Source organism: Rissa tridactyla, chromosome 1, assembly GCF_028500815.1.
Source record: "Rissa tridactyla isolate bRisTri1 chromosome 1, bRisTri1.patW.cur.20221130, whole genome shotgun sequence".
NCBI lineage: Eukaryota > Metazoa > Chordata > Aves > Charadriiformes > Laridae > Rissa > Rissa tridactyla.
Genome location: NC_071466.1, coordinates 176,923,286 through 176,947,996, shown reverse-complemented (window position 1 = coordinate 176,947,996; position 24,711 = coordinate 176,923,286). Strand labels below are relative to the sequence as shown.

General features: G+C 37.9%; 1 protein-coding gene across 1 annotated transcript in view; it reads left to right on the top strand.

The window, feature by feature from the left end:
- Positions 1-4,147: 4,147 nt before the first annotated feature.
- NAV3 (neuron navigator 3) overlaps positions 4,148-24,711 on the top strand; it is a 421,955-nt gene continuing 401,391 nt past the window's right edge. The window contains exon 1 of the mRNA XM_054207726.1: positions 4,148-4,266. Within this exon, the coding sequence (XP_054063701.1) occupies positions 4,195-4,266 (72 nt within the window). The 5' untranslated portion in view covers positions 4,148-4,194. The remainder of the gene's footprint in view (positions 4,267-24,711) is intronic.

Here is a 24,711-nt window from a genome sequence, read left to right as displayed (position 1 = left end):
AAGCTCACTGCAAAGTCACTTTAATGGTGTGCTAAAAGTTGAGAATATCCATGTGGGCTGCATGGAAAAGACAGTAATAAGGGGGGGCTCTAATGTACCTCTCATTCCCATCCTTGCCAATGATAACTACAACACAGCAGCGTCTTGGTGTGCAATCTCCTAGGTAGCCATCAGAATTCACCTTATGAAGTCATGGAGTTTTAATACATCAGAAGGCCACTGACAATGGAAGGAAACCCAGGAAAAAAACTTGTTATCTAGTTTTTTCATAAGGTTGTAGAGCAACTTTTTCTTTGTTGAATCTTGAAAACTGACCAAGATGGAACAATTGCTTACAACTCCCTCCTCCCTGCCCCTGCTCCTCAAACAGACTGACTTGTGACATCCAGACTCTTGAAAGATATTTTTGTTAATTTACACCAAATGTTTAGTGAATATGCCATTTAAGGGAAAATAATAATAAAAAAATTAGATGTGGAAGAGGCCTTCAAAGGTCTTGAGGAGGCTGATTTCTTCATGCGAATTCAATCAGCTTAAACTTTTCAAGAACTATCTCTGTTGATAATAAGGGTAGTATAGAAGTCATGGCTTTGGTTAATTCTCAGAATATAATCTGGGGTTGTTCCCCACTAGTCTAGGAGTAACCTGTAGCTCATAGTGAACTAAAACAACAAGTTCTTTCAGGCATGCTTCACCTGAATTAAGTCTACCTGAATTTAGGCAAGTAGTAGGTGTACCTAACCCAGAAGATTAATTACTGTCAATGCCTTCCGTAGTGCTTTTCTTGAGGAGCAATGCAGAAACTCCTAGTCAGAAATACTCCTGCAAAATATTTTCCTCCTTTTGTTGTTCTGTTGTTTTGTTGTTTAACAAGAAAATCTAGGAATGGTCCTAGCCTGGATAGCTTGCTCACTTCCTTTAGGCCTGTGTTCGCAGTGCTAAATGCTTAATCTGCCAGACTATTTTATTATGAGTATCTTTAAATGATTGGAGATTATTAATGAATGACTGTTACGTGTCTGTTAAGGGAATAAAATTGTAAAAAAGCTCTAATTCACCTTGCCTTTTATATTTGTAGGTGACTTAGTAAAATCTATGTTATTTAGTGTGCGATCAATAGAATCTCTAGGACTCTGGGTATTTTATGCTATGATTGCATGTATGTTAAATATCACTGTAAAATGGTGAATAATAAATCGGGTGCCACTGTTAAAAAATAAATAAAAAAATTTGCCAGTCAAGAGCATTTAATTACAGCTGTTTATGTTGAAAAGGCTGAAGACCTTGGAACAATGTGCTGAATGGAATGAGCAAGAATTGCCACCCTGTGCTTTGCATGTTAAAAGTAATGAGGGCAGTCCAAACAAAATTATTTGCATTCTGTCCAACTTTGGCTTGAAAACACCATACAGTTCCACCGAATAGCTTAATTGCCTAGTATAGCATAATTGCCAGGCGCGGGGTGTAATATAATTTACATTACATCTGACCATGAAACGAACCAGGGAAACTGCTGTTTTTTAACAGCTTGGTTTTGACTTATCTAAGCTTTAGAATTGTTACAAGTGTAAATCCAGATGTTGATCGCTACAGCGATACCTCATGTTTCATCTTTCTTCTGCATCCTGGCATTACGGACTTGAGAATTTTGTGGATCCCTGAAACTGCCAAACAGGAGAATCAGAGGTTGTGCCTGCGAGGCTCTGGGCAGGGGCGGGAGCAGCCGGTGCCTGAGAACGATGTCTGTCTCTGTCCTGCTGCATCTCAGCCTCTGTGGAAACGGGGTGAGAAAAAATAATGAATAGAAAAATGCTGTCTGAGCATTTGAGTCTTTGGTGAGTGCTTTTGTAATATAATGCTTACCTGCGTCATTTGCAGGAGGAGGTGATTCTCAAAAGTTAGACTAGCAAATGGAATTGGTTATATGCCTAGGTGACGTGTATCAGGCTAAAGCTGTGTTTGATGGCTAAAGCTCCTATCTGGGTGTGCGTTCTCTCATGTAGCAGCTTCACGTACTATTGGTTATATTCCTATGACTTCACCATGCAGATGCATCTTCTGTTTGCATCTAGTTATTTTTGGAACAGACTTGTCCTTATTGCCTGATCAGTCCTTTGTTAATATCACGGTCAAATGTATGTAAAGATAAATAGGGATAAGTAATATGTGCCTCACATTGTAGTGTTGAGAATAACTACAATTTTATTCCTTGTTGGAACACCCTTTGGACTGAAGAAGAATCTGTATCTCATAGGGTAACATGCTGTCAGTATTTCTTTGTATCAATATCGAGCCCTTGATGTTGTCTCACTGGGTTTATCTCGCGCATGTGGACTCACCCTACATGTCGTAACAGCTTAAGTTTTTCTCCTGTTTATAACTGGATCACAAAAATAAAGCTTGCTATTTTAGTAGTAGGACTAGGCATCCTCAGGTTTTGTTTGTTTGTTTTTAGTTCAATGTTATCAAAAAAGGAGAACTCTCCATGGACCACAACATCTTTTGCCTTTAAGTTCTGGGTGAAAAAATGCAAATGTGAGAATACTCAGAGAAATCCAAGATACCATCAACAACCAATCCAAAAACTAAGCAATAAGAGTTGTTTGGCATCGCATGAGCCTAGTAAGGGCTTCTATTAAAAAACGTAAGTGGCCTCCATTGCAAATGCAGAAGGTTAATTCAGATCCTCCTAGGAGCAGGTGTCAGACTTGACTGTCAGTTCAGTCTTTGTTTCTGAACCTTAGGTTTAGGCAGCTTGGGGGAAAAAACCCAAAAACATAGATGCCTAAATATGGATTTCTTTCTTTGGAAGCAAAATTCAGCCATCAGATTTATAATTCTTGGCCTAAGTATAAATCAATTACACTAGAGTAACACTTGCACCTGAGGTCTGATTAAAAGACAGTTTAAGCTGATAGTTCAGTAATGACTCCACTGAATTTTGGATTTATTTATTTTCTTTAGAGAAAATAACCTTTTCAATGTCATTTTATTGGACACAGACTGCATGACCTAACGTGTACCATTCAATATACTATCTAGACATATTTCATTTTCCATGTGCATTAGTGAAGGCACGTTGTGAACATTATGCATTTAAAATTAATTAAAATGGCATTCAAATTATTTTTTTTACGTGGGCTTCCTCTACTCAGTTAATTCAGTTTAAGCACAATTGTCTTTCAATTACACTGAAGGCATGAATGTTCTATGATTTTATTGTCAAAAATGACAGAAGAGACATTGGCTTTTTCTATACCTTTTAGTAGAACTTCAACTTTCTGGTAACAAATCTTGTTTGCAGGGGTTTTATTTCGTTTTGTTCCCCCCTGCCTTCAAGATAAGTTTTTGGGCGAGGTGTTCTTTTTTTTCTTTAGGTTGTCATATTGGCTAGGACTTAGTATTTTGACTGCAGGTTTTCACTGTCTGACCCTGTCAACATTATACTGGTTACTACTTTTTGAAGGCACTGAGTAGGAAGTACATGATAAAGATAAAAAAATTTCATCTATGCTGCCTTTAGTCAAATAGTCTTTGCTCTTCTTTTTCCTTGAACTTTTCCTTGATGTCTGTAGCTGGAATTCACTAGCTGTTCTCAGTGAATACTCTGCGTGCCCAGTGTGACGTAGAGGGGGACAAGTGGCATCATGCATAGGTTCATCCTGCCAAGTATTAAATCACAAAACAGTATTAGTTCCTTTAAAAAAAAATAATTAAAAATAAAAAAACACAAACCACACACCAAGACAAATAAACAAAGAAAAAAAAACAACCTGCACACCTGAGCAAGACAGATAATCAGTTACAAAAAGTGACAGCAAATTGCAAATCAATCTTGATTATTATTTTTTTTTTCCTCAACAGGTTCACAGTCAGGATGTAACCTTCTGTAAAATGGAAATCTGTGAAGAAAGACACAGATAGCAGTTGGATTTAAAAGTAGCGGATGAATATTTTTCTTAAGCATCAGCTTTTTAAAACGCTATGGTGGTTTGGAAAGTCCCAAGAGTGAACTGCGAAGTTTTCCTCAGCTCGATCGATGGGTTTCTTATTCATTTCTCCAAGTCACTGATGTTCAGAGATGGTGTGTGATGGAAAAAACTACCATGCCGCTGTGTTTGTAGCCCCTGTTTTTTGGATTAGTTTGCTGTATTGCTGAACCAATTTCGTTTTGAAGGGCAAGGAGTGAATGTGATGGATTTATCTTCAGAGATGAACAAACATGGAAGGAATCCAGTAAGTCATAAACTAGAAGATCAAAAGAAGGTAAGATTATTTTTAATTATACTTAATATATTTGAACCACTTGCAGACTCTTTGATTTTTAGTAAACTGGAAATTAACGTGCTTTTGAGAATATAGCAGTCTGCTGTACTCACACACTATTGCAGTACAGTGAACTGCTGTTACAGGACTCCATTTCTTCATTGTCTAGTAATTTTCCTTCTAATACTGATTGATTGCCTGGTAATTTTGTGTCAAAAGCTCCCTGAATTTATCTAGCAAATTGTTTGGCAAAACCTTTACTCACTAGCAAGGCTGAGTTCATGGCAGAGACATGCTGAAACAAAGCATCTGACATCAGCCTGATACTGTTTGAGATCTTCGTCCTTTACAGTGGGTGGATTGACCCTTCCTATTGTATACTACCAGTACTTCTGTATAATTTGTTTTTTTTGATGATCTGTTGTTGTTGCTCAAGTTTCATCATTCGGTGCCCAAGGCAGTTTAAGCTCACTCTTCCACAATACAGAAAATCCTTTTGGAAATCCCACTTCTGCAACAGACTGTCTCAAAAGGCAGTCTATTTTACTGTCTGCTTTACTTACTCGTACTATGGTCTGGAAATTTTTCTGATGCTTATTTCATAAACTTGAATTTGATGCTTTTTAACATCTTCAGGACCTTCTTCTATTTTCCCATGTTTTATTGGTCTTTTGTTATTACATTCATAGATTTTTCTGAACAAAGGCGGTTTTTTTATTCTCCAGTTTATTAGAAGTTCAAAATTCTGTAATACTTTTTTGTTAGATTAGGAGGAATTCCTCAAACTCAAGTTCAGCAAAAATGTTTTGAAAAACCCTACAAAGCCTTCTTTATCACATTCCTTAACCTGCTTTGTTATTTAACTCTCTCTCAAACTTTTCTTACCATATGTGGTAATATCTGCACATAAATAAAATCTCCACCAGTGATACCTAACAGGCTTTGCAGATTTTTCAGAACTGTTCGGCAGAAACAAGACTCACTCAACCCTCAGGCAGTTCTGAGATGTTTCTGTGTCTCAGATTTATTTCCTATTAATCTATCAGCAATTTGTCTGCGCTGATGCGGCCTTTCCAAAATAGAGTTGGCCATAAACACCCTCCTTGTGTTGGCTGTGTCTGATGAAGCCAGAATTCCCTGAGCTTTGATCGTGGCTCCATGCAACGCTGTCTCACTTACCTGTGTATGTCTGATCTGGCTCGGGTGTGGGCATCAGTCACATTGCTGTTGAACCAGGCACGGTGTGTGACATAAGGTTTAACATCAGGTTAATGCACTTTATGCTAACTGAGGGATGACAGACTTGGGACATGTTCTTCCTGGCGTGCCTGGGTTCGCCAGCAGAGAGTGTGAATTCTGGTGTAGCGTTTTGTGGCTGTACTGTTCTTCATATACTAGACCTTAAAATGAGATTTACTGGCCTCTTTGAATTACTGCATAGGTTCAATGGGGCTGTTAATGTCCAAATCATGTATTAGAGTGCAGGTTATGTACTTTATTATTACACAGGCTTATTATAAACAGTGCTGCTGGGTTGCTTTTTTTTCTGAATTTTGGTATGAAAGCTGCTGGCTAATATTTTAAATAATTTTGATCTTGTTTGGGGTAAACCCAAATTGGGGGAATTTATGGGCAACATAAATGAAACAATTTTAAGACCTACAAAATCAAATACTTCATTTTAGTGCCTCTGAGATTTGTATGTGTTAATCTAAGCCACTCGGTCACAGACAATAGCCTTTTAAATTGCAGGAAATATACCATGATAACACATGTGATTAAATTATTGGGAAAATATATTCAGCCTTTGAGCAGGTTTTTTGAAATGGAAAAGACACAGAGGTGTATGATAGGAGATAAATGGTTTAGAGCATAGGAATTTCTGCAACTCATAATTCCCACCTTTCTGTGGCACAAAAGAAAAGCTGAGAAATATTGGCATTAATCTCACCATCCGGTGAACTGTTTTCTGAACTGTTATTATCTGATCTGGAATTGAGTATGCTTGAGTCCCCTCTTCCCCCAACCCCCCTCCTATTTCAAAAGGATTTTTTTCCCCTTCATGTCTAATACCTGCAGATTCACTTCTAGAGTCTGACTCTTCAGATTGCTTAGGAGGAGAAAGTTTGTTTCAAAGAGGATCTGTTGTACCTCAAGGTCAAACGTTTTCTTTGAGCCAGCCTGTGGATGTTTTATCCAGCTGTAGAACTATGCAACAGCTACTGAAGGCTCTGTCGCTGCTAAAAGTCTGTGCTCCTGTGGCATGGTTGATGCTGAAGAAATAAATGTGATGATAATAAACAGAAGTCTGGTTAATTTTCATTACATTCAGGAATCCTTACTAGTAATTTAACATCATTGGTATGCTAGTATTGAGTTCATTATAGAAGGCTAATGTTTTAATAAAATAAGGCTTTAAAGGTAATGGGGAAGCACAAGAAGTAGTAGTAATTGGGCTATCTCTTTATGCTGCATTGGTTATAAAGCAAATTTTGAAATATGTTAGATAGAAATGAGTGAAATAAAAATGGACAGCTTGAGGAAATACTGGCTGACTTACTGGCAGACATGGATGTCTTAACAGTGCTCTACCTATATTAGACCAGGCAGAAATCAAGCAGAATCTCTTGGATAGCTCATGTTCTATAAATAAATGAAAAATATTGTGTTGTGGGAAGACTCAACTGTTGCGTTGCTGAAGAATGTATTGTCACTGGACTGTTTTCTGCATGGGGAATTTATGAAAAAAAAAATCAAATGGATCAAATATTAATTAAGGATATAAAACTTCTCAGGTAGTTTTAAAAACACAGACTGTGCTTTGGCATTTCACTTTTCTAATCATTTCATAGGATAGTACATGCTATATAGTTACTTTCCTATGATCTGGATTTGTGCCTGGACAATTATGTTCATATAATTTTTATGTTGTTAACATATGAACTATCATGTCCATAGGACACTCAGACATACTCCTTATCTCAAAACCCATCAAATGCTATCAGCTGCATTCTAAACAGATGCATACTCATTTTATGGCTGCAGAACTATCAAGCTCTTTAGCCTTTCTGCAGCTCCAAGATGCGATGACAGTTTTATTGATTTTTGGCACTAGTCTGTTTGTGTCTGTGGGACTGGCAGGTGACTCTGGGCTGGTACTCGACTGTTTGGCCCTCGAGTACAAAATGAGAGCTTTTGGTAGCTGCGTGGAAGCAGTATTCCAATTTCTGTGGCTGAAATGTTGAGGAAAGGAGGGAGGCAGGCTAAGAGAAAGGAGTGCAGAGAGGAAAAAGACTTTTAGAAAGATCACTGTAATCAATAAATTCGACCTCCAGCAGAAAACAGGTATAGGACTTCCCTCTACAAAGTCTTTTAGCTCGGTGCAAAGCCTCGGAAAATTGATAATGAGCTGGAATGGGTAGTTCTGGGATGTCCATCAGCTTTATCTGCTTGAGGACCATGTGTCCATGGTATGTCCATCCAAAGCGCATCCTTCCTGGATGTGCCAGATATACCACTCCGTCTATGTAGAGATTTCAGGTTAAATGCTGTGCTTCTGCATCTATTTGCCATTCCCACAGTGTGCTGTAATTTCTTACTTAAAAAGCATGATAATATTCAAGACTTTATGACATAAATGCCAGTAAGTAGCAAATGCATATATCGCTGTTTTACAGTATGGTGTGTAGGTTCATGATTTTAGTACATGGGAAATGGTAGAGAAAGCTATGAACTAGAAGTTTGAATAACAGGTTTCTATAGGCAACTTGCTGCAAATAACCATTTTAAAAAACTGAAAAGACTGCTTTATCTATCTGTATTTCATCATTCCGCAGGGTTCTTCTGTTTTCAAAATCAACATAAAAATTTGTAATTGGCTGCCACATGCATGGTTTATGCTAGTCAAATCTGTAAAATAAATATCAAAAATTTCCCAACTACTCCAGTCACTTAATTTTAATGCTTTCCCCTACAAGGAAGTCCCATTGGGGCCATTTCTTTGACAGACTATCCAGGTTACGTGGTATCTTGGAAGAACACCTGCTTGCTGCAGGCAGGCAAAGCCAAACCTTTGAATGATGCTGCAGCTGTGGCCTTATTAAAGTCTGGAGACTAGGGGTGGGAGCCTGAGAGTGTGCTTCACTGTGGGCGTACAGATGTGTGTGAGACAACACGCAGGCAAATAACACAGGCTGCAATACCCTCAAGTATCATTTATGTATTTGACCTTGTGTAAACCTATAAAATTGTTTCAGAACTATAGTAATGTACAAAATGCTTCCTAGTAACAATAGTACTTGGTCCCTTAAAGGTTTGGCAGATCCGCTTTGTCTGCCAACTAATTTACTGCTTTCTGTTCCACAATGTCTAGGGTGTTTCAGGCAAGCCCACTGAGTCTCTCTCCTGACTCACACCAAAAGATGTGTGCCTAGATTTGAAATCCATCTTGCAGAATATGGTAGTAATGATATTCTTGCAGAATTGCTAGTTTCCAAAAGAGGAACCTTTGCACCTCTGCTTACATCACTGGCACGGGGCTTGGAGTTCTGCACACCCAGAATGCTTGCTATGGTCACAGGGATAGTTTTTCATCACATTTTCTTTGAAAGACTGTCAATCAAGGGCCTTGGTCCTTCTGTTTAGAAGCTGATGCAAACCAAGTGAAACTGAAGGGAATTTTTTAGTACTGCATCACCACCACCCCAAATATATGCTTTAAAGTTAAATATGAGAAAGTGCAGGGATCTCAGTTGCTTTCAGAACAAATTGCATCATTTCTTTCAATCTTTCTTTTTGTAGGCAGATGAGCCACTGAACTCCAAGGGATTTTAAACATACACCAAGACTCTATTACTGGGCAATAACTAAATATAATTAATAAGCAGAAATATCAAACAAGCCCTGTCTACTGTTAGATGTTTTGCTGGTCTCCCTGGTAGTCATTTGGAGTTTAACTAAATGTCCAATAATCAGTCAGTTTTTTGCCTGACAGGGTAAAACAGTAGTTTACCGTCAAAAGCATCAGGCAGTCTTGGTATGCAATCCTTTAAAAATCAAATGAAAAGAGAAGGTTTAGAAGGGACAAATGAAATAGGAGTAATCAACATGTACATCACACTGTTCCTCCATCCCTGCCTGCTTCGTCTTAGTTAAAATTCAGAGCACAGAACAACATTTTGGGAAAATCAGATGTTGCCATCATGAGGCAGTTAGGTCAGGAGCACAGTTTGTTCTTGCAAACATGCTCATACTGCTACTGTCTGTGCTCCCCATTTTCACATCTCAGTTCTCATTTTTATGACTAATGCTGTAGTCACCCAACAACTGTTTTTAAAAATAATAGCATGAAATATGGGGTAGACAGGGTTGTTAGTGTTCTTATTTAATAGCTCGTTTTCATTTGAGGACCTAGAATCAAGAGGGACAGGGAACTACTGGAGCGAGTCCAGCGAAGGGCAACCAAGATGATTGTGGGACTGGAGCACCTCCTTTACGAGGAAAGGCTGAAAGAGCTGTGACTCTTTAGCCTGGAGAAGAGAAGGTTGAGGGGGGACCTGATTAATGTTTACAAGTACCTAAAGGGTGGGTTTAAGGAGGACGGAGCCAGGCTCTTTTCAATGGTTCCCAGTGACAGGACAAGGGGCAATGGGCACAAGCTAGAACATAGGAAGTTCCGTTCAAATACATGGAAAAACTTCTTTACAGTGAGGGTGACAGAGCACTGGAACAGGCTGCCCAGGGAGGTTGTGGAGTCCCCTTCTCTGGAGATTTTCAAGACCCGCCTGGATGCAGCCCTGAGGGATGTGCTTTAGGCAATCCTGCTCTAGCAGGGGAGTTGGACTAGATGATCTCTAGAGGTCCCTTCCAACTCTGAAGATTCCGTGATTCCGTGATTCCGTGATGATGTTGCTTGTTATCTCAACAAAAAAGTTGTTTTCTTCCATCCTGCTTTTATTTTAACCTCTGAGGTCATTCAACTGAGCTTTCTCTCCCTCCCCCTCTCACCACCCCAGTCCTTCCTACACATATATACATATATATGTATGTTCTGTGCGTTTTTGTCCATCTGCCCATCTGTGTCTCTGTCAGGGGATGCTTTCCAAACAACTGGAGGTCTGAAGATCTGGTGAAGAGTCAGGGACTCATTAAGCTCAATGTTCATTATTATGCCTTATCTCATAACAGCTGACAGTTTTGATTTTTTTTCAGGACATATATTCAGTGTTTTAATCAAAAATAGCAAGGCAAGGGGATAGTGAGGGGTCTTGAGGGCTGGGGAGAAAGGGTTGTTCTCTTCTTGTTTTGCTATTGTTTTTTCTTCGACACCTTTGAATTAGGCAGAGATAGGAAGAACCCACCCATCTGATAAGGAGAAATGGGCTGTGGGAATAAAACTACAGTTGCTTTCCAAATTCTTTGCTACAGCAGCCTGTCACATATTACCTCCCTCTTTCCCTTAAACTGTTTCCCTCCGTACTCCATGAGTTTTCTGTTTCAAAATTTATGCTAGAAAGACTTGAATTATTTCTCCCACTTGTCAAACCTCCCTGGGGCCCCACCACCTGACTCCCCTCGCGTTCTGAAATTCTTCCGTGCACTCAATGCTAGTGCAGTTGTTCAAATTAAAAAAAAAAAAAATCTTCGCAGGCTCAATAAATGGTATTAAATATCATTTTATGAAATACAAACCCCATATTTAATAATTCAAAATTCATGCCCTTGGCTGCATATTTACGTTATTTTTTCCCCCTATTAGAGAACTATGATGTAAATAAGATAGCATATATTTCTTTTTTATGCTTTTTCTTTTGCTTTGCCTTCCCTAAGCCATTATCTGCAACAAAGTCTCAATTTCAGAGCAGTATTTTGACCCATTGCTTCCCCAAAACATCTGGGAAATTAAATACTGATTAATTCATTCTCTTCTTAAGAAGAATTTATTATTATATAGTGCTGTATTTCAGTAATGTCTTGGTTTCTTAGCTGGTTCCTTTTCTTTCCACTCAGTGTTAAATTTAAGCTGTTGGTGTTAATGCATGCTTGGTAACTGAATAAAACTTGCTTAAGAATACCAGGTAAAAGTTGCACCAGGATGTCATTGCTTCCTGGTTGGAAGGAGCTCAGCTGCTTCGCAGTTGTTTGGGCTGGCAGATTTTTGCGTAATCAGATAGCTGAAATGAATACTATTTTGTGTGTACATATACAAAATGATTTCTGATATGCACTACAGAGTAGTGAGAGGAAGAAAGAAGCTTTTCACTTGGGTTGGTTACTTTTTCGCCAAAACAGTAATACTATTACTTACTGGCCTAGGTCTTCACGTGCTACTGAAGACACAATTTCCCGTTTCTACCAACTATGATAGTACATATGCAAAGGTAGCTTTAAGCATCTTGTCTCAAATGGTCTTATGTAATTTGGAATAAGATACAGTGGCTAAAAGCAGAAAACAGTGAAATTCACAGAAGTAATATTTCATGACTATACAGTTCGCTTTAGGTTACCTTGATGGTTACAAACTATCTGTAAGGCTTTCATTTGTCAAGTATAAAAGAAAAAAAAAAAGCTAGAAGCTTTCTACCATAAATCCTGTATTTTGATTGCTGTTGGTCTTAGCTTTTCAAAGAAACCTCTTATTAGCCTCAGGACGAAGAACAATTTAGGTGATAATAAATAGATAAACTAGTAAATAAAATCACATGGCTTTATTTTTTGTCTCTCTGCAGTGGCATTACAAAAACAAAGAAATCACTGTAATTGTTATTTAGTATTTTTCTGCTCTTACTGTGATTTTTTTTTTTAAAGTGTTACAGAATAATATTTATTTGGCTGCTTTTGTCTTGAAATCATCATCTGGGAAAATCTGCTGCACTTTGAGGATGAAATGCAGATTAGGAAAGGGTTGGGCTCCTGAAATACTGTGCAACCATGGCCTGTCTTTTCTAAGAAGGAGCACAAGCTTGAGAAGTGGTGTAGAGTGGATAATCTGAATGGAGGCTCTAAGTGATCTGTGACATTGTTTTGGGATTTTTATCACCCAGCTTCATGAAGATCAATGCCTTTGAAAAGGCCCTTTGAGGTTTTTGTGGTTTGAAATCTGATCTTTGAAATAGGGATGCTCTCATAAGTGCATTATAGGTCAACTATCCTGCCTGCTGACTTTTCTTAAGTATTTCTTTAAATCTTGTGGGTCATCCTGTATCAAAATCTGCATTCAGGTTAAATACTGATTTCCTTGTCTCCCTTCCCTTGAGTTTTGAACTTCCCATGGGATTCTTTTCTGCTCTGAACAGGCTGTATACGACATAGACTACAAAAAACATATAGCCAGGATTCCTCTCAAAATGTTGGGAAGGGTAAGTAAAAATAATCCGAACCTCCGCCTTACTCTGTTCTGGACTCAAGTTGATTGTCTGAAAGACTAAAATATGACTAGAGCAGTTTTGATATGGATATAACTAAAGGCACTTTTTCCTGCTTTGATAATTCTACTTTAAGGTTAAGTGAAAGGCACTGCTGTGCTTACAAAGTAGTTGTGAAGACTTTTGTTCTTGTTTTTACCACATTTTGTGTTGGGCTAGTTTCTCTAAATCATTCTGTATTGTTACCTTGAGCCTTTAACTGGATCCTAAACTCAGGTCAAGGACTCTGCATCTTCCTGTTTATCTCTGCATTCTTGCAGTACAAGTAAAGCATTACGAGTGCTGTTACATCTGTGTGTCATGGATGAAAGTCCTACCTATTTGCTTCTCTAATTCCCCTGGAACTCTTAATAGTCGAAATTGGATGGAGAAGCATCTGCTGCTGTGTCAGAAGAAATAAACCACTGAAGGACTGTACTGCAGTGTGCCTTTGTGGGAGGGATATAAAGACCTTCTTATGACTACATCTTGTATATGCTAAAGCAAGAAGTCTTGTGAGACTGTTGCATGCCTGCTTATAAAGCAGAGTTAATAACCTTTTAAACTCATTCTAGATAGGTCTAGCCTTAAGCAATGTATGAGAGGACAACCCTGCCTGGTATTGTAGCTTTTAGCTTCTGAATAGTAACATCTAGTGAAATCATTGACTGATTATGAACAACTAATAGTCCCAAATTAAACCAGTTCTTGTTTTCCTGGATAAAGGAAATACTAAATATGCACTCTGAATAGAAAAACAAAAAAATGGGAAAGGGTGAACAAAACTTGGTACAAATGCAGAAACAATGCACAGAAAAGTTTAAAGCCTTGCTTCTACAAATGAGTTTTCTAGGATTTTTTGCATGCTTACTAAAGGAAATGCATGTGGAAGAAAACCTGTGGAATTAGAATCATAGAATCTTCATGGTTGGAAAGGACCTTTGAGAACATCGAGTCCAACCATACACACACAAAAAAACCCACAACAATCTCTGCCACTGGAGCATGCCCTGAAGTGCCAAATCTAGACGTTTCTTGAACACCTCTAGGGATGGTGACTCAACCACCTCCCTGGGCAGGCTGTTCCAGTGCCTGACCACTCTTTCAGTAAAGTAATTCTTCCTAATATCTAACCTAAACCTCCCCTGCCGCAACTTCAGACCATTTCCTCTGGTCCTGTCATTGTTCACCTGGGAGAAGAGGCCAACACCCACCTCTCTCCAACCTCCTTTCAGGTAGCTGTAGAGGGCAATGAGGTCTCCCCTCAGCCTCCTCTTCTCCAAGCTAAACATGCCCAGCTCCCTCAGTCTCTCCTCATATGCCCTGGTCTCCAGACCCCTCACCAGCCTGGTAGCTCTCCTCTGGACACGCTCCAGCGCTTCAATGCCCCTCTGGTACAGAGGGGCCCAGAACTGAACACAGCACTTGAGGTGAGGCCTCACCAGTGCCGAGTACAGAGGCACGATCACTTCCCTACTCCTGCTGGTCAAGGTGTATTGCTGAGGTCACCTTAGCTAGTCATATCAGTTTCATAATGCAGGCAACCCTTAAATGTGAGTCTCTTGAGTCTGAGTATTGTACCAGAATGGAAGACTATGCTTTGAAACCAAAGTGTCAGAGTGCATTCATGCTGTGTTCCAATAAAAGAATACTGCTGGGAGAGGTTTCATTTTTATTTTTTAATGCTTAGGTACGGCTATTAGCTTTTCTCCAGTGCTGAGGTACAAAAGAATGTAAAGGCAGGGAAGAGCTCTGGAAAGGGTTTGCATTTTCTTTTTAGTGCAAACTTCCTTTTTTTCACAGTTGGTTACTGGCATGCACGTGCATATCCATTTTGATTTGAATACAAGTATGTCTGTACTTACAAACTAACTTAGTTATGCTGTATATTTTCAGCAAAGCTTTTTTGCTAGAAGAGAAGAAAAAGTTGATAGAGCTTGTTTGTTTGTTTTTTTTTAAATTTTCAGTATACTCCGTTGTTAGTAAAGTGAACCTTAGAACATTATAATTATTTGTAGGGTTTTATGGTGTGGGGGTTTTTTTAATTCTTTTTTGTAGTGTGTTTAGATGTCATAAATTTCTATCTCAGTAGGCTTTGCAGTGTGCAAAACCCATAATTTTTTTAATATTAAATTCCTTGATGCCTTCTAGAATTGTCAGTATCAGGCACAGCTATTTCCCTTAATGACACTTTTGCCTGAGTGACTGAACATAGGTTTTGGCAGGGAAAGGGACAGCCCCTGGCATTCAGGACTTCATCTGAAGGTATGTAACAAAGCAGCTGCTGTTCCAGTTTAACATCTATTATTACTGAAGGAAAAATAAACCTGTGGTTGAAATGCAAGTCAGCAGGCTGTTGGGCTCTTGATTCTTTCGTTTGTTTGTTTGTTTGCTTCTTTCTTTTTGTTGTTGTTGCTGTTGTTGTTTTCCCCTTTCTCTGTCAGGTGTACTCTCCTTACCTGTCATGTTCCCTCTATCCTTGGTGCGTGCTTGTTGCCCTCTACCTGTTTGGTTTCATTTTCCTTCTGCCATGCTCAAGTCAGCCTGGCTTATCAATTTGTATATGTGCACACACATATGTGCAGATCATTGTGTGTATGAATATACATATGTACGCATATATTTTTGTGTATTAGTACTTTGAGTGGGTGCTTGCATATAAATATGTAATATGGACAATGATGCATAGGACAATCTCTAATATAACCATAGGTTAAAATGGTTTATTTTCTCCATATTCCATTTGTTTCTTGATTATTTTTTTTTTCTGGAAAACAGTATCCTTTGCTCGGAGTCTTTGTCACCCTGCACACCTGTGTGCACAAGCATTCAGAGCTTAGAATGGGAGTCACCTGTCTGTAACTAGGGCTCTTGAGTCTTTTTAAACAATAACAGTAGTAGTAATTCTATGATTGAAAAGTTTTATTTTGTTTAAATTAGTATTTTTATTTATTTTTTTTTAAATCTCTGTTTCTTAAATTTTGTTGGTGAGAAATTTCTGTGTTCACTTGTTTCTACTTGTAGAGCCTGTCAGGGTTCTCCAGCTCAGTCAAAAATGTGACAGTTGATCTTAGTTCTCGATAGAAGAGCCTTGAAATACTGTCAGTCGTCATGTCATCTGACTGACATGGAGCAGGAAGACCAAATGTCACTCTTTATCTGAATCCCTAAACCGATGCCAGTAATAAGTTGCATGGTAAGTCCATGAGAGAGCGTGCGGTTATTCATAAGTATGGTGGAGACATTGTACCAATAAAAAAAGGACTTGGGGGAAGCTGCCAATAATATCTTTTTTTTTTATTTATTTTTAAATTGCCTGATGTAAACACTGTGTCCATAATTTGTCATTTGGAAGGGATAATTTCCAGCAGGTGTTCTTCTTGGCTCAATTGCAGAGGTCAGATGACTTTGGATTTATTGTTGGCATCATAAATGAGCACCAAAGGAGACTACAATACACAAACGCACAGTGATTCAACCTCTAGAACACTAGCAAGTTTCTATAAAGCAGTAATAAATGTGGCCGCCAATGGTGAGCATCATTTAAAACCAGCTTTTACCTATGATTACTACACTATATGCCCTGATATCTTAAGGGTATTTCCTACTTACTAGATGTGTAGTGATTGAGATACATTTTGACTTCTTGATGGTGATCTTTCTCTTTTTTTAATTTCCATATTTTTTAAATATGTTGACTTCTTAATTAGACACTTCTCATTTTTAACTGTTGAGGTAGCAGATCAATATTAAAGCCAGAATTCTGGAAGGTGGTTATTTAGTTTGCCTGAACCTACTCTGAGTGGAACAGTTACTGCTTTGTGAAATACCATGTGTATCTGTGTTATGCAATAGCTTATTAATAATATAAATATGCCTATTGCTATATTACAGTTGCTGCTGTATCACTTTTAGGAAGGATGATGTAAGTAAGATCTGTTTCTCTTCAAGCTTTGTCAATTTTCTTTGCACCCTCAGGGAAGTTGCTTAAACTCAGTTTTATCCATCTGTAAAATTAAAAGATCTTCTGAATCATTGATCATTGATTTCTCTCAGAACATGAAGATCCTCAGATTGAAGGTCAAATATATTTGCCTAATATTTAAAATAAATACACTGCATTTATGGCTATTTATTTGCATTGTGACAGAGGACAGGAGTCAGAATCAGGATACAGTTGTGCTGCCACTGTAGGAACACAGTAAAAAAAAGACTCTGGCTTAAAGACCTTACGGACCTTGTAATTTCCCTTGATACCACTTTTTTTACTTAGTCCCTAAGAGTGGAATATGCTTTTTTCTTGGTAGAATGTGGTCTCCTATATAAAACTGCACATCACTCAGGAACTAAGTTGTACTGTGTGTGAGAGAGGAGGGAGAAGTTTGTGTTCCTTTTTTCATGTACACGGGCTTTTTCTTTCTGTCGTGCCCACCAAAAACCTATAATGCCTTAGCCGTTACTGAATTATACCTATATTTTCTCCTAATTTCCTGATTTTTCTCAATCTTAGTAATCTAAACATGCTCTCAAGACTAAAGCAGTCTATTTGGCTATGCATTACACAGGGAAATATGTTCTTAATTTGTTCCATTTAGGTGGTAGCTAAAGTAGAAGGCACTTTCTTGTCATTGTCAATGACCACATGACTGCATCTTACAATGCCACTTATTCTTTCTATAAATTTCCAAATGGTTCGCTTAAAGAAATCATTGCAAGGAACAAATGCATCAGTAGGGGAAATGGATGAAAGAGATAATAGGAGAAAATTACAGAATTTTCCAAACGCTTTCCTATGCCAGTTTAGATAACTGGGATTTTGTTCTTTTCTGAAAGCAGATGGAGCTGGTTACAATGGGCTCTGGAGTACCATCAGTCCTGGTATAAAATAAGCTTTCTGGCTCAAAATCCAAAGGAACTCCTTTCTTAAAAAATGTACCAGTAATGCAAGCTGATTTGCAGAATTGCCATACAGATAGAAAATAATAAAATGATGCATAAAAACAACACTTACGAGTCAAAGCTGTCTGTTAGTGTTAACATTGCATCAAGTTTTAATTTACATCTCTTGCAGTAAGACTTCTATATTCCGTGGTATCCAATGCTCAACAGTAACAAGCAAAATGGTATGTAGACTTTCTAAACAAAGATGATCCCAAGAGCAAAATTCCTAAGCGGATCTGTAATTCAAAAGTGACAAAGAGTGATTACGGAGTTGATTTTAGCCCATCATAAGCAGAAACAGTGCACATCATCTGCTTTGCTCCCCTCTCATCTCCCCTAGTGTTTTTGTTCACTTTTGTTCAGTATTGCTATAAACAAACTATTAAGCATAAAAAGAGAGGCAAAATACCTTTAGCAGTGGTTAGCCTTTTTCTTGGCCTTTATTTATCTGTATATGTCCATCACGTGATTAAGGCAAACAAAGTCATTTCTCCACAACACGTGTCTAATAATTGTGGCCAATGCAAATTTGATCTGTCAAAAATCATGTTGCGTTATCTTGATATGTCAGTTCATGGCACAGCTAGAAAGGAAGGAGGAGTTGTCATTTGTTAGCAGAACAGCTGGCATAACAGACTGGAAGTTGTGTTCTCCAGGAATTAATTTTTTACCAAGGTAAGTTCAGTCACAGATTTTAAACTGTTAAATTTGCAGCTCGGGCTGTGCTACTTTCCTGGGTAACAATAGAATTTCAGAGGAGATAAAAGGGAAACCGTGGAACATATGGTTGGGGCGGGGGGGGGGTTGCTCATCTTAATTTTTACTTTCCTCCCCTTTATAGGAGATTTCTGTGACTGAGGTTGATTGCTCTGACAGCTGCCCAGGGAAACCAGAGACTCTCCTGTGTGGCAGTCAGAACATGAATGCTATATAATTGTTTATTTTGTATTTTTTTTTGTTCTCTTTCTTAGCAGCATTTTTCTTAATAAAACAACAACTGAAACCTCATTAAGGGGGAAAAATGAATCCATTACTGCTATTTAATATTTTCAAAAAGTACTTGTTTCTCCCTATCATGAGATACCGGTTAATACAATGTATTTTGAGTATGCTGAACTCCATTTTTTCCATCTTTCTTTACTGCAGTGTATGTTTAGAAATGCTATGGACATAATATTCCTAGAAATACACCACTTGAATCAGGAGGGTTCAAATAAAGAAAAAGAATGAAGGGTTGCGACTTCTCCATTGCAAAAAAACCTTTTTAGACTTGAATATTCATTTCTCTGTGTGTTTTCAATGATGTTTAAGATATTTAGCCTTTAATACCATACATGGCAATTGAAGGGGCAGGGAAGCATTTCTTATGTTTGCAAGATGGATGGGGCTCTGAGCAACCTGATCTAGTTGGAGGTGTCCCTGCCCATGGCAGGGGGGTTGGAACTAGATGATCTTTAAGGTCCCTTCCAACCTGAATCATTCTATGATTCTAAGATGCTCTGTGACTGGTTTGGTGCTGTATGTACAAATGCATCCTTGTAAGTGCTCCAGGCACGTGCCATGAATGTTTGTAACATCGTTTCTTTTAGTAAATTGTGCTATGAACCAGTTCTCAAAATCAAATCAGTAGCTCTGCATGAATTTTTTAAAGAGGTGTAGCACTGGTGGCAACCTCATGGTTAAGGCTGTGTTTAGATTTACACTAAATTACTTCACAGTTATACTCTAAAGGTGCAATTACCCAGACCTCTTAGACAGCAGTGGGAATCTTTCCAGTGACTTTGGCAGGCTTTCTGTAGAGCCTTTCAATTTTTGATGTAACTTCTTTTTGCAAAAAGTCTTTACTAAAATTGTAAAAAAAGAGCTATCAATATTGGTCTTTTTTTTATAATTATTTTTTTGGGAAAAAAAAAACCCAACCAACAAAACCAAACAGACCCAGATGTGGCTACTTGTGGCTACTTGCAGCAGGTGAGAATTACAATCACCATCAGCTGTCTATATATATATATATATGTCCATGCAGATTGTGACAGAACTTGGACCCTAGGGTCACATTCAAAAAGTTAACATTAAAGAAATCTGTAGCTCTTTACCTTGTTGAGAGCAACCTAAAGTCAGTTTGTCGGACAAAGACATGTCAATTTGCCAAAGCCATTGCAAAGCCCACACTCTTTCGTGTCACCTCTTGGAGACCATCAGTTAACTTGAGTGAAAAAAAGTCCTAATAATGAATCAAAAAATTCAATTATCCAAAAACTACAAAGGGTGTTCCTTCATGGCTTTGTTTTTAAGGCAACAATGCAGATCGCTTTTAAAGACTGAAACTCTTCCAAATCATGTTTTGTTTGAATGAGGCCCCTATGTGAGACTGACTCTTCAGACAAGGATTGAAATTGTTGGTTCTATGAATTGCCCTTAATATCGTTTGGATCAAACACTTACTGACTCTTTCAGAGGAAACATTTTTAATGTCTCTTAAAATTCTTTATTGAACGTAGCTTGGTTTTTTAGATTTTTTTTTTTAACAAAAGGGCTAGAAAATACAAGATGAGCTGGTACCTAAGACACAGGATGATATTTGGATTTTACTTAAGCATTATTTCTCATACAGTCACTTTCCTTCTGGAAATTGGATGGATCTCGCCAATTCACTGGCTGTTACATTTCCAGATCTTCCCATCTTATGCTTTAAAGACAGACTGCACTGCTTTTGCACACAGTGCACCCAACCTGCCTTGATACAGAAGAAGATCTATCGGTTAAACTGAAGGGGTTGACGTAGGTCCAGGTGTTAGAAACATTCTTCCAAAGGCTGTGAGCTGGGGGAAGAGACTTGCTTGCGAGGTACCTGCGCCCTGTATGCTCTGGGATCCCCCAATCGGTGGTTACCCTACAGCCCATTGATCTGGCCCTGCCTCCTGGTGAGTAAAGACTAAAGTCTGAAGAAGAAGGGGAGTGTAGAAGCAAGACAGAGGAGAGGAACAGCTTTCCCAGTCATTCCTCCTCTTATAAGCCCCATCTTTTTTTTCCATAGACGTGGAGGATGAGGACGGTGGATGAGAAATTTAGGCAGATGAGGGTTTTTATTTTCTTTTAGATTTTGTGTGGAAAGACTGTTGGAAAAATGCTTATATGAAGTTCAGAGGAGCATAATGAGGTTTGTGTCCTTAGAGACAACTATAATAATTCTTAATATTCTCAATATCAGATCGAACTTTATTTCTACAGTATTTTTATTGGTTCTCACTCTCTGATGCTTAAATTGTTTCCTTGTTTTGGATCACGTTATTAGCTTTCTTATCACTTATTAGCTTTCAATAAAAGTATCAGCTTTAAGCAGTGTAGAAACTTAGCTTCTGGGTAGCGTTGAAATTACCTTGAAACAAGTCATGCCACCAGTATAGTTACCAGCTGCTGCCATATTTTTCACAAGCACACACACTATATGCTAGTTTTGAAAACTGAGCTGCAGTAAACCTCAGAGCTTTGGTGCTAGAGATTATTCTCTGCGTGAAAATACACTGGCATATTAATATTTCGGGCAATGTCATGCAGATGTTAGTTTGATTATTTTCTACTTTCAGGGAGTTCTGTGTTATTTTTTTTTGTGAGTTGCAAGTGTCCGGGTTTCCATTCATATGGAAATAAATGCAGAAGATGAGAATATTTGTACTACGGTTTCATGAGGCTGACTTCTAGTGAGGATTAAATTAGATTCTTCAGACAGCATGGCTTTAAAGGCCACTGAAAAGAAAATCAAGCAGTAGATTATCAGGGAAAGAGAACAGATTGTCTTCCTTAAATGAAAATCTAGAAAAACTGTAATTTAACATGCATTTTATGTCTTTGTCTACAACCTGGAATTTTCAAATGAGCTTTTACCATTATGTTTTTTTTAAATATTCTGGGCACAAATAAGGAAGCGTCTGGTTATCTGGTTTGAGTGAACTCTTTAAAAGACTGGATTGTGGAAAGGAAATATGTTTTCTTAAGAGGTGATGGATACTTGCCTTTCTTTGCAGTTTACTGATGTTTTTGAATTGTAGCTACCTATAAATGGTCTTCTACTCCTAATTTTAACCAGTGATTTTGATATTGTCTTACATTATTTATTTGGTGTCCGGTATCCAGTGTCCCCATTGTTCAGTATTTTGACTGATGTTTTGACAAATAAAATGTTTGCCCTTCGTAGAGGATGGGGAGAGATATATAATAGGGAGAGAAAGATATTTTCTATGCATAGATTCAAGGAATGGATGAATCAAAAATTAGAATAATAGGGATAAAAGTAAGACCTCTGAGTTTGTGCAGTGCCATACTTTGTGTTACTGGCGACACTGACAAAATGGGGAAAACCAGCAGTGCCTGTGTGCTCCCACCATAAACTCCTTGGTGGGACAAACTCCTTGAAATTGCTGTAATTATGGTTACAGTTGTGACCTAAGCTTGTTCAGCTGACTGTTGCTCATCTCAGAAGTATTATCGCTCTTTGTTACTGCGTTCTGTTTTCTTTCTCTGTTTTCTTTCTTCTTTTTCCTTTAGACACCCCCCTCGCTTTCTCCCCATGGTATGAAGTTGCGATGATTTCCCTTTTATGGCATGTCTGGACAGTGCTTGGTTAAACTAGGCCTTTAACTTAATGTTTCGCTTTTAGTTTTCTTAAGCCTTAGCAAGTATGTTTTGGGGTTGGCTTTTTTTTGTTGTTGTTGTTTGTCTTCTTTTTATAAATGCTATTAAGAGAATACAGATGGATCAGGTTCATTTGTTATTATAACGCCGATCCATCTATTTTAGTGTTGTCATTTTGCAGGTAAGCACCCGCTGTATGTTTGCATGCCACATGCAAATACCTGTCTTTGGCTTGGCCTTGACAGCACTGCCCCGGGGAAGAATAAGTAATTACTAGCATTATTGTTATTTCATAGTCATTTATATTCAGGAAGCTCTTTGCAGTTATAGTCAGGGCCAGAAGTCCCATAGTGGTAGATATTCCTTGTATACCTATAAATCATAGGCTGCAAATTTTTTAATTCAACCTAAACAAAGGTAAGCAGCATACTTCTGAGTGGCTAACCTACTTTAAGAGCCTTCCAATACCAGACACCTTCTTTTTATTTGTAATACACATGCTCCCACTATGCACAGATACATATGTTTATAAATGTTATGAATAAAATGTGATATTTGAAGGCTGTAAATCTGACCATAAATTGGATATGTTCTAGCATATTTTTAGTGTAGAACAATTTGATAACTAAAATTATGTCAATGATTTGGGATGTTACAGAATGACATAATTTTGTGTTCGTTACTGCACGTGTAGCTTTACTTTCATTTAGAGACATGGTCAAAGTAATGTAGTAGAAATATCAGCTTTCTCTGGGGAAGATAAAATGCCATGCTCAAGACTTGCTCTTGCCAGAATAATTTTCACTGATAGGGCTATTCCAAAGGCTTGCCTCAATGTTTTTAGCATTTCCTCTACATTGTTTTATAAATTAAAACAAGTAGCTTAATGAAAGTGTCAGTTAATGTTCTTTTTCTTTGTTTCCTTTTCTTTTTTTTAAACTCCTTAGCCCCTACTTTCCCTTTTCGTTTTAAGTTGTACAAATATTTGATAGCACTTCATGTGAGGGTTCAACATTAACCCTTTCAATCACAGAATTTCCAAAAAAATAAATGTACTTAGAGGATATTTACTTAAATTAGACATGATGCCTTTAATGTTTAACTGTAGTGCTGTTAATTAATGCTAAGATGCCATAAAAATATTTTTTTTTGTCCTTTTTCCCTGATTTAAATGAGAATTGGTGGTGATGATTATACAGGAATGGACTTTTTGAAGGAGAAAATGTTAATACACAGAAAGGCTTAAGTACCTTTTTTTTTTTTTTGCATTATTCCGGCAGTGTTTGTGTTACCGTAATGTCTAGTAGCCCTAGTTAAAAACCAGACCACATCGTGCTTGTCACCATACAAAATTACATGAAGAAAAGATTTCTGCACTGAAATCAGTGTACCAAGCCAAAATCTGTGTGAGCAGATTGAGAAGTTATAGTTAATGTCCATGATTCCTCAGTATCTTTGTATTTTTTTCAATGCATGAATTGTCTCAGTCATGATGCAAAGGGGTGGTTGTAGTTGGAATTTGTCTGAGAAATGAAAAGGCAGGGACATTATTGACTTTGCAACCAGTAACTGTAAAACGCTTGAGCTAACAGGGAGGGGAGGAGGGAAGGAAAACTTTCAGATATTGTGAAGAGACAGCATATTTGAAACTACTGAAAAGGACCTTTTCATTTATCTGCTAGAGTACAGGCTGTGGTTTGATGGCCATCCTGTATTCTCATGACATTTTGTCACGATTAAAGTGACATCTGCTAGAATATCAAGTTTGATGAACTTCTCTCTGCCTGAATAGGCAGCTCTTGCGTTTGAAGGGAGATGATCCCTGAATTAAAAGCACATATAGAAGTCTCTCAAGAAATTTTGAGTGAAGCAGAGATTTTTATAATTAATAGGGAAATGTAGCAATGTTGTTATGTGTTCTTAGTGTAAAAGTCTCTATATAGCAGGAGGGAATTATCTTTGCATTAATTATATTATTATCATGTAGGTGTTTCCAATGAAGGTTTCTTATTCCTCTTTTGATTTGTTTATGGAGCGTATAGTCTCAAAAGCCTTAATTCAATTTCCTTTTCTTTAAGGAAGCATTTCAGTGGCTTGGGACTCACATAGCAAATTCTGTCAGTCAGTGTTTATGTCATTCTTACCATGTTTTCTCTCAGTCTTCTGAAGGCTGGTAGATAAATTTATAATGTTGAATAACAAAATCATGTGAAGTTGAATTTGGAAGAGGTCAGCACTGACGAGAATGAAAAAAGCTTCTGTAGGCTAGATCATAGTACAGTTTTGATGGTCAACTGTTTGTAAGAGAATCTGTCCTGGTAACAGAAGACAGAGGCACCATTATTACCCTTGTTTGCAAGTGCCTGCATCTTTGCTAATATACAGTTTTTGTGATTATTTATGGCTGTACAAATAAAACCATCTTTAATGTTTTGGCTTAAAGATTATTATGCAGTAGCTCTTAAATCGA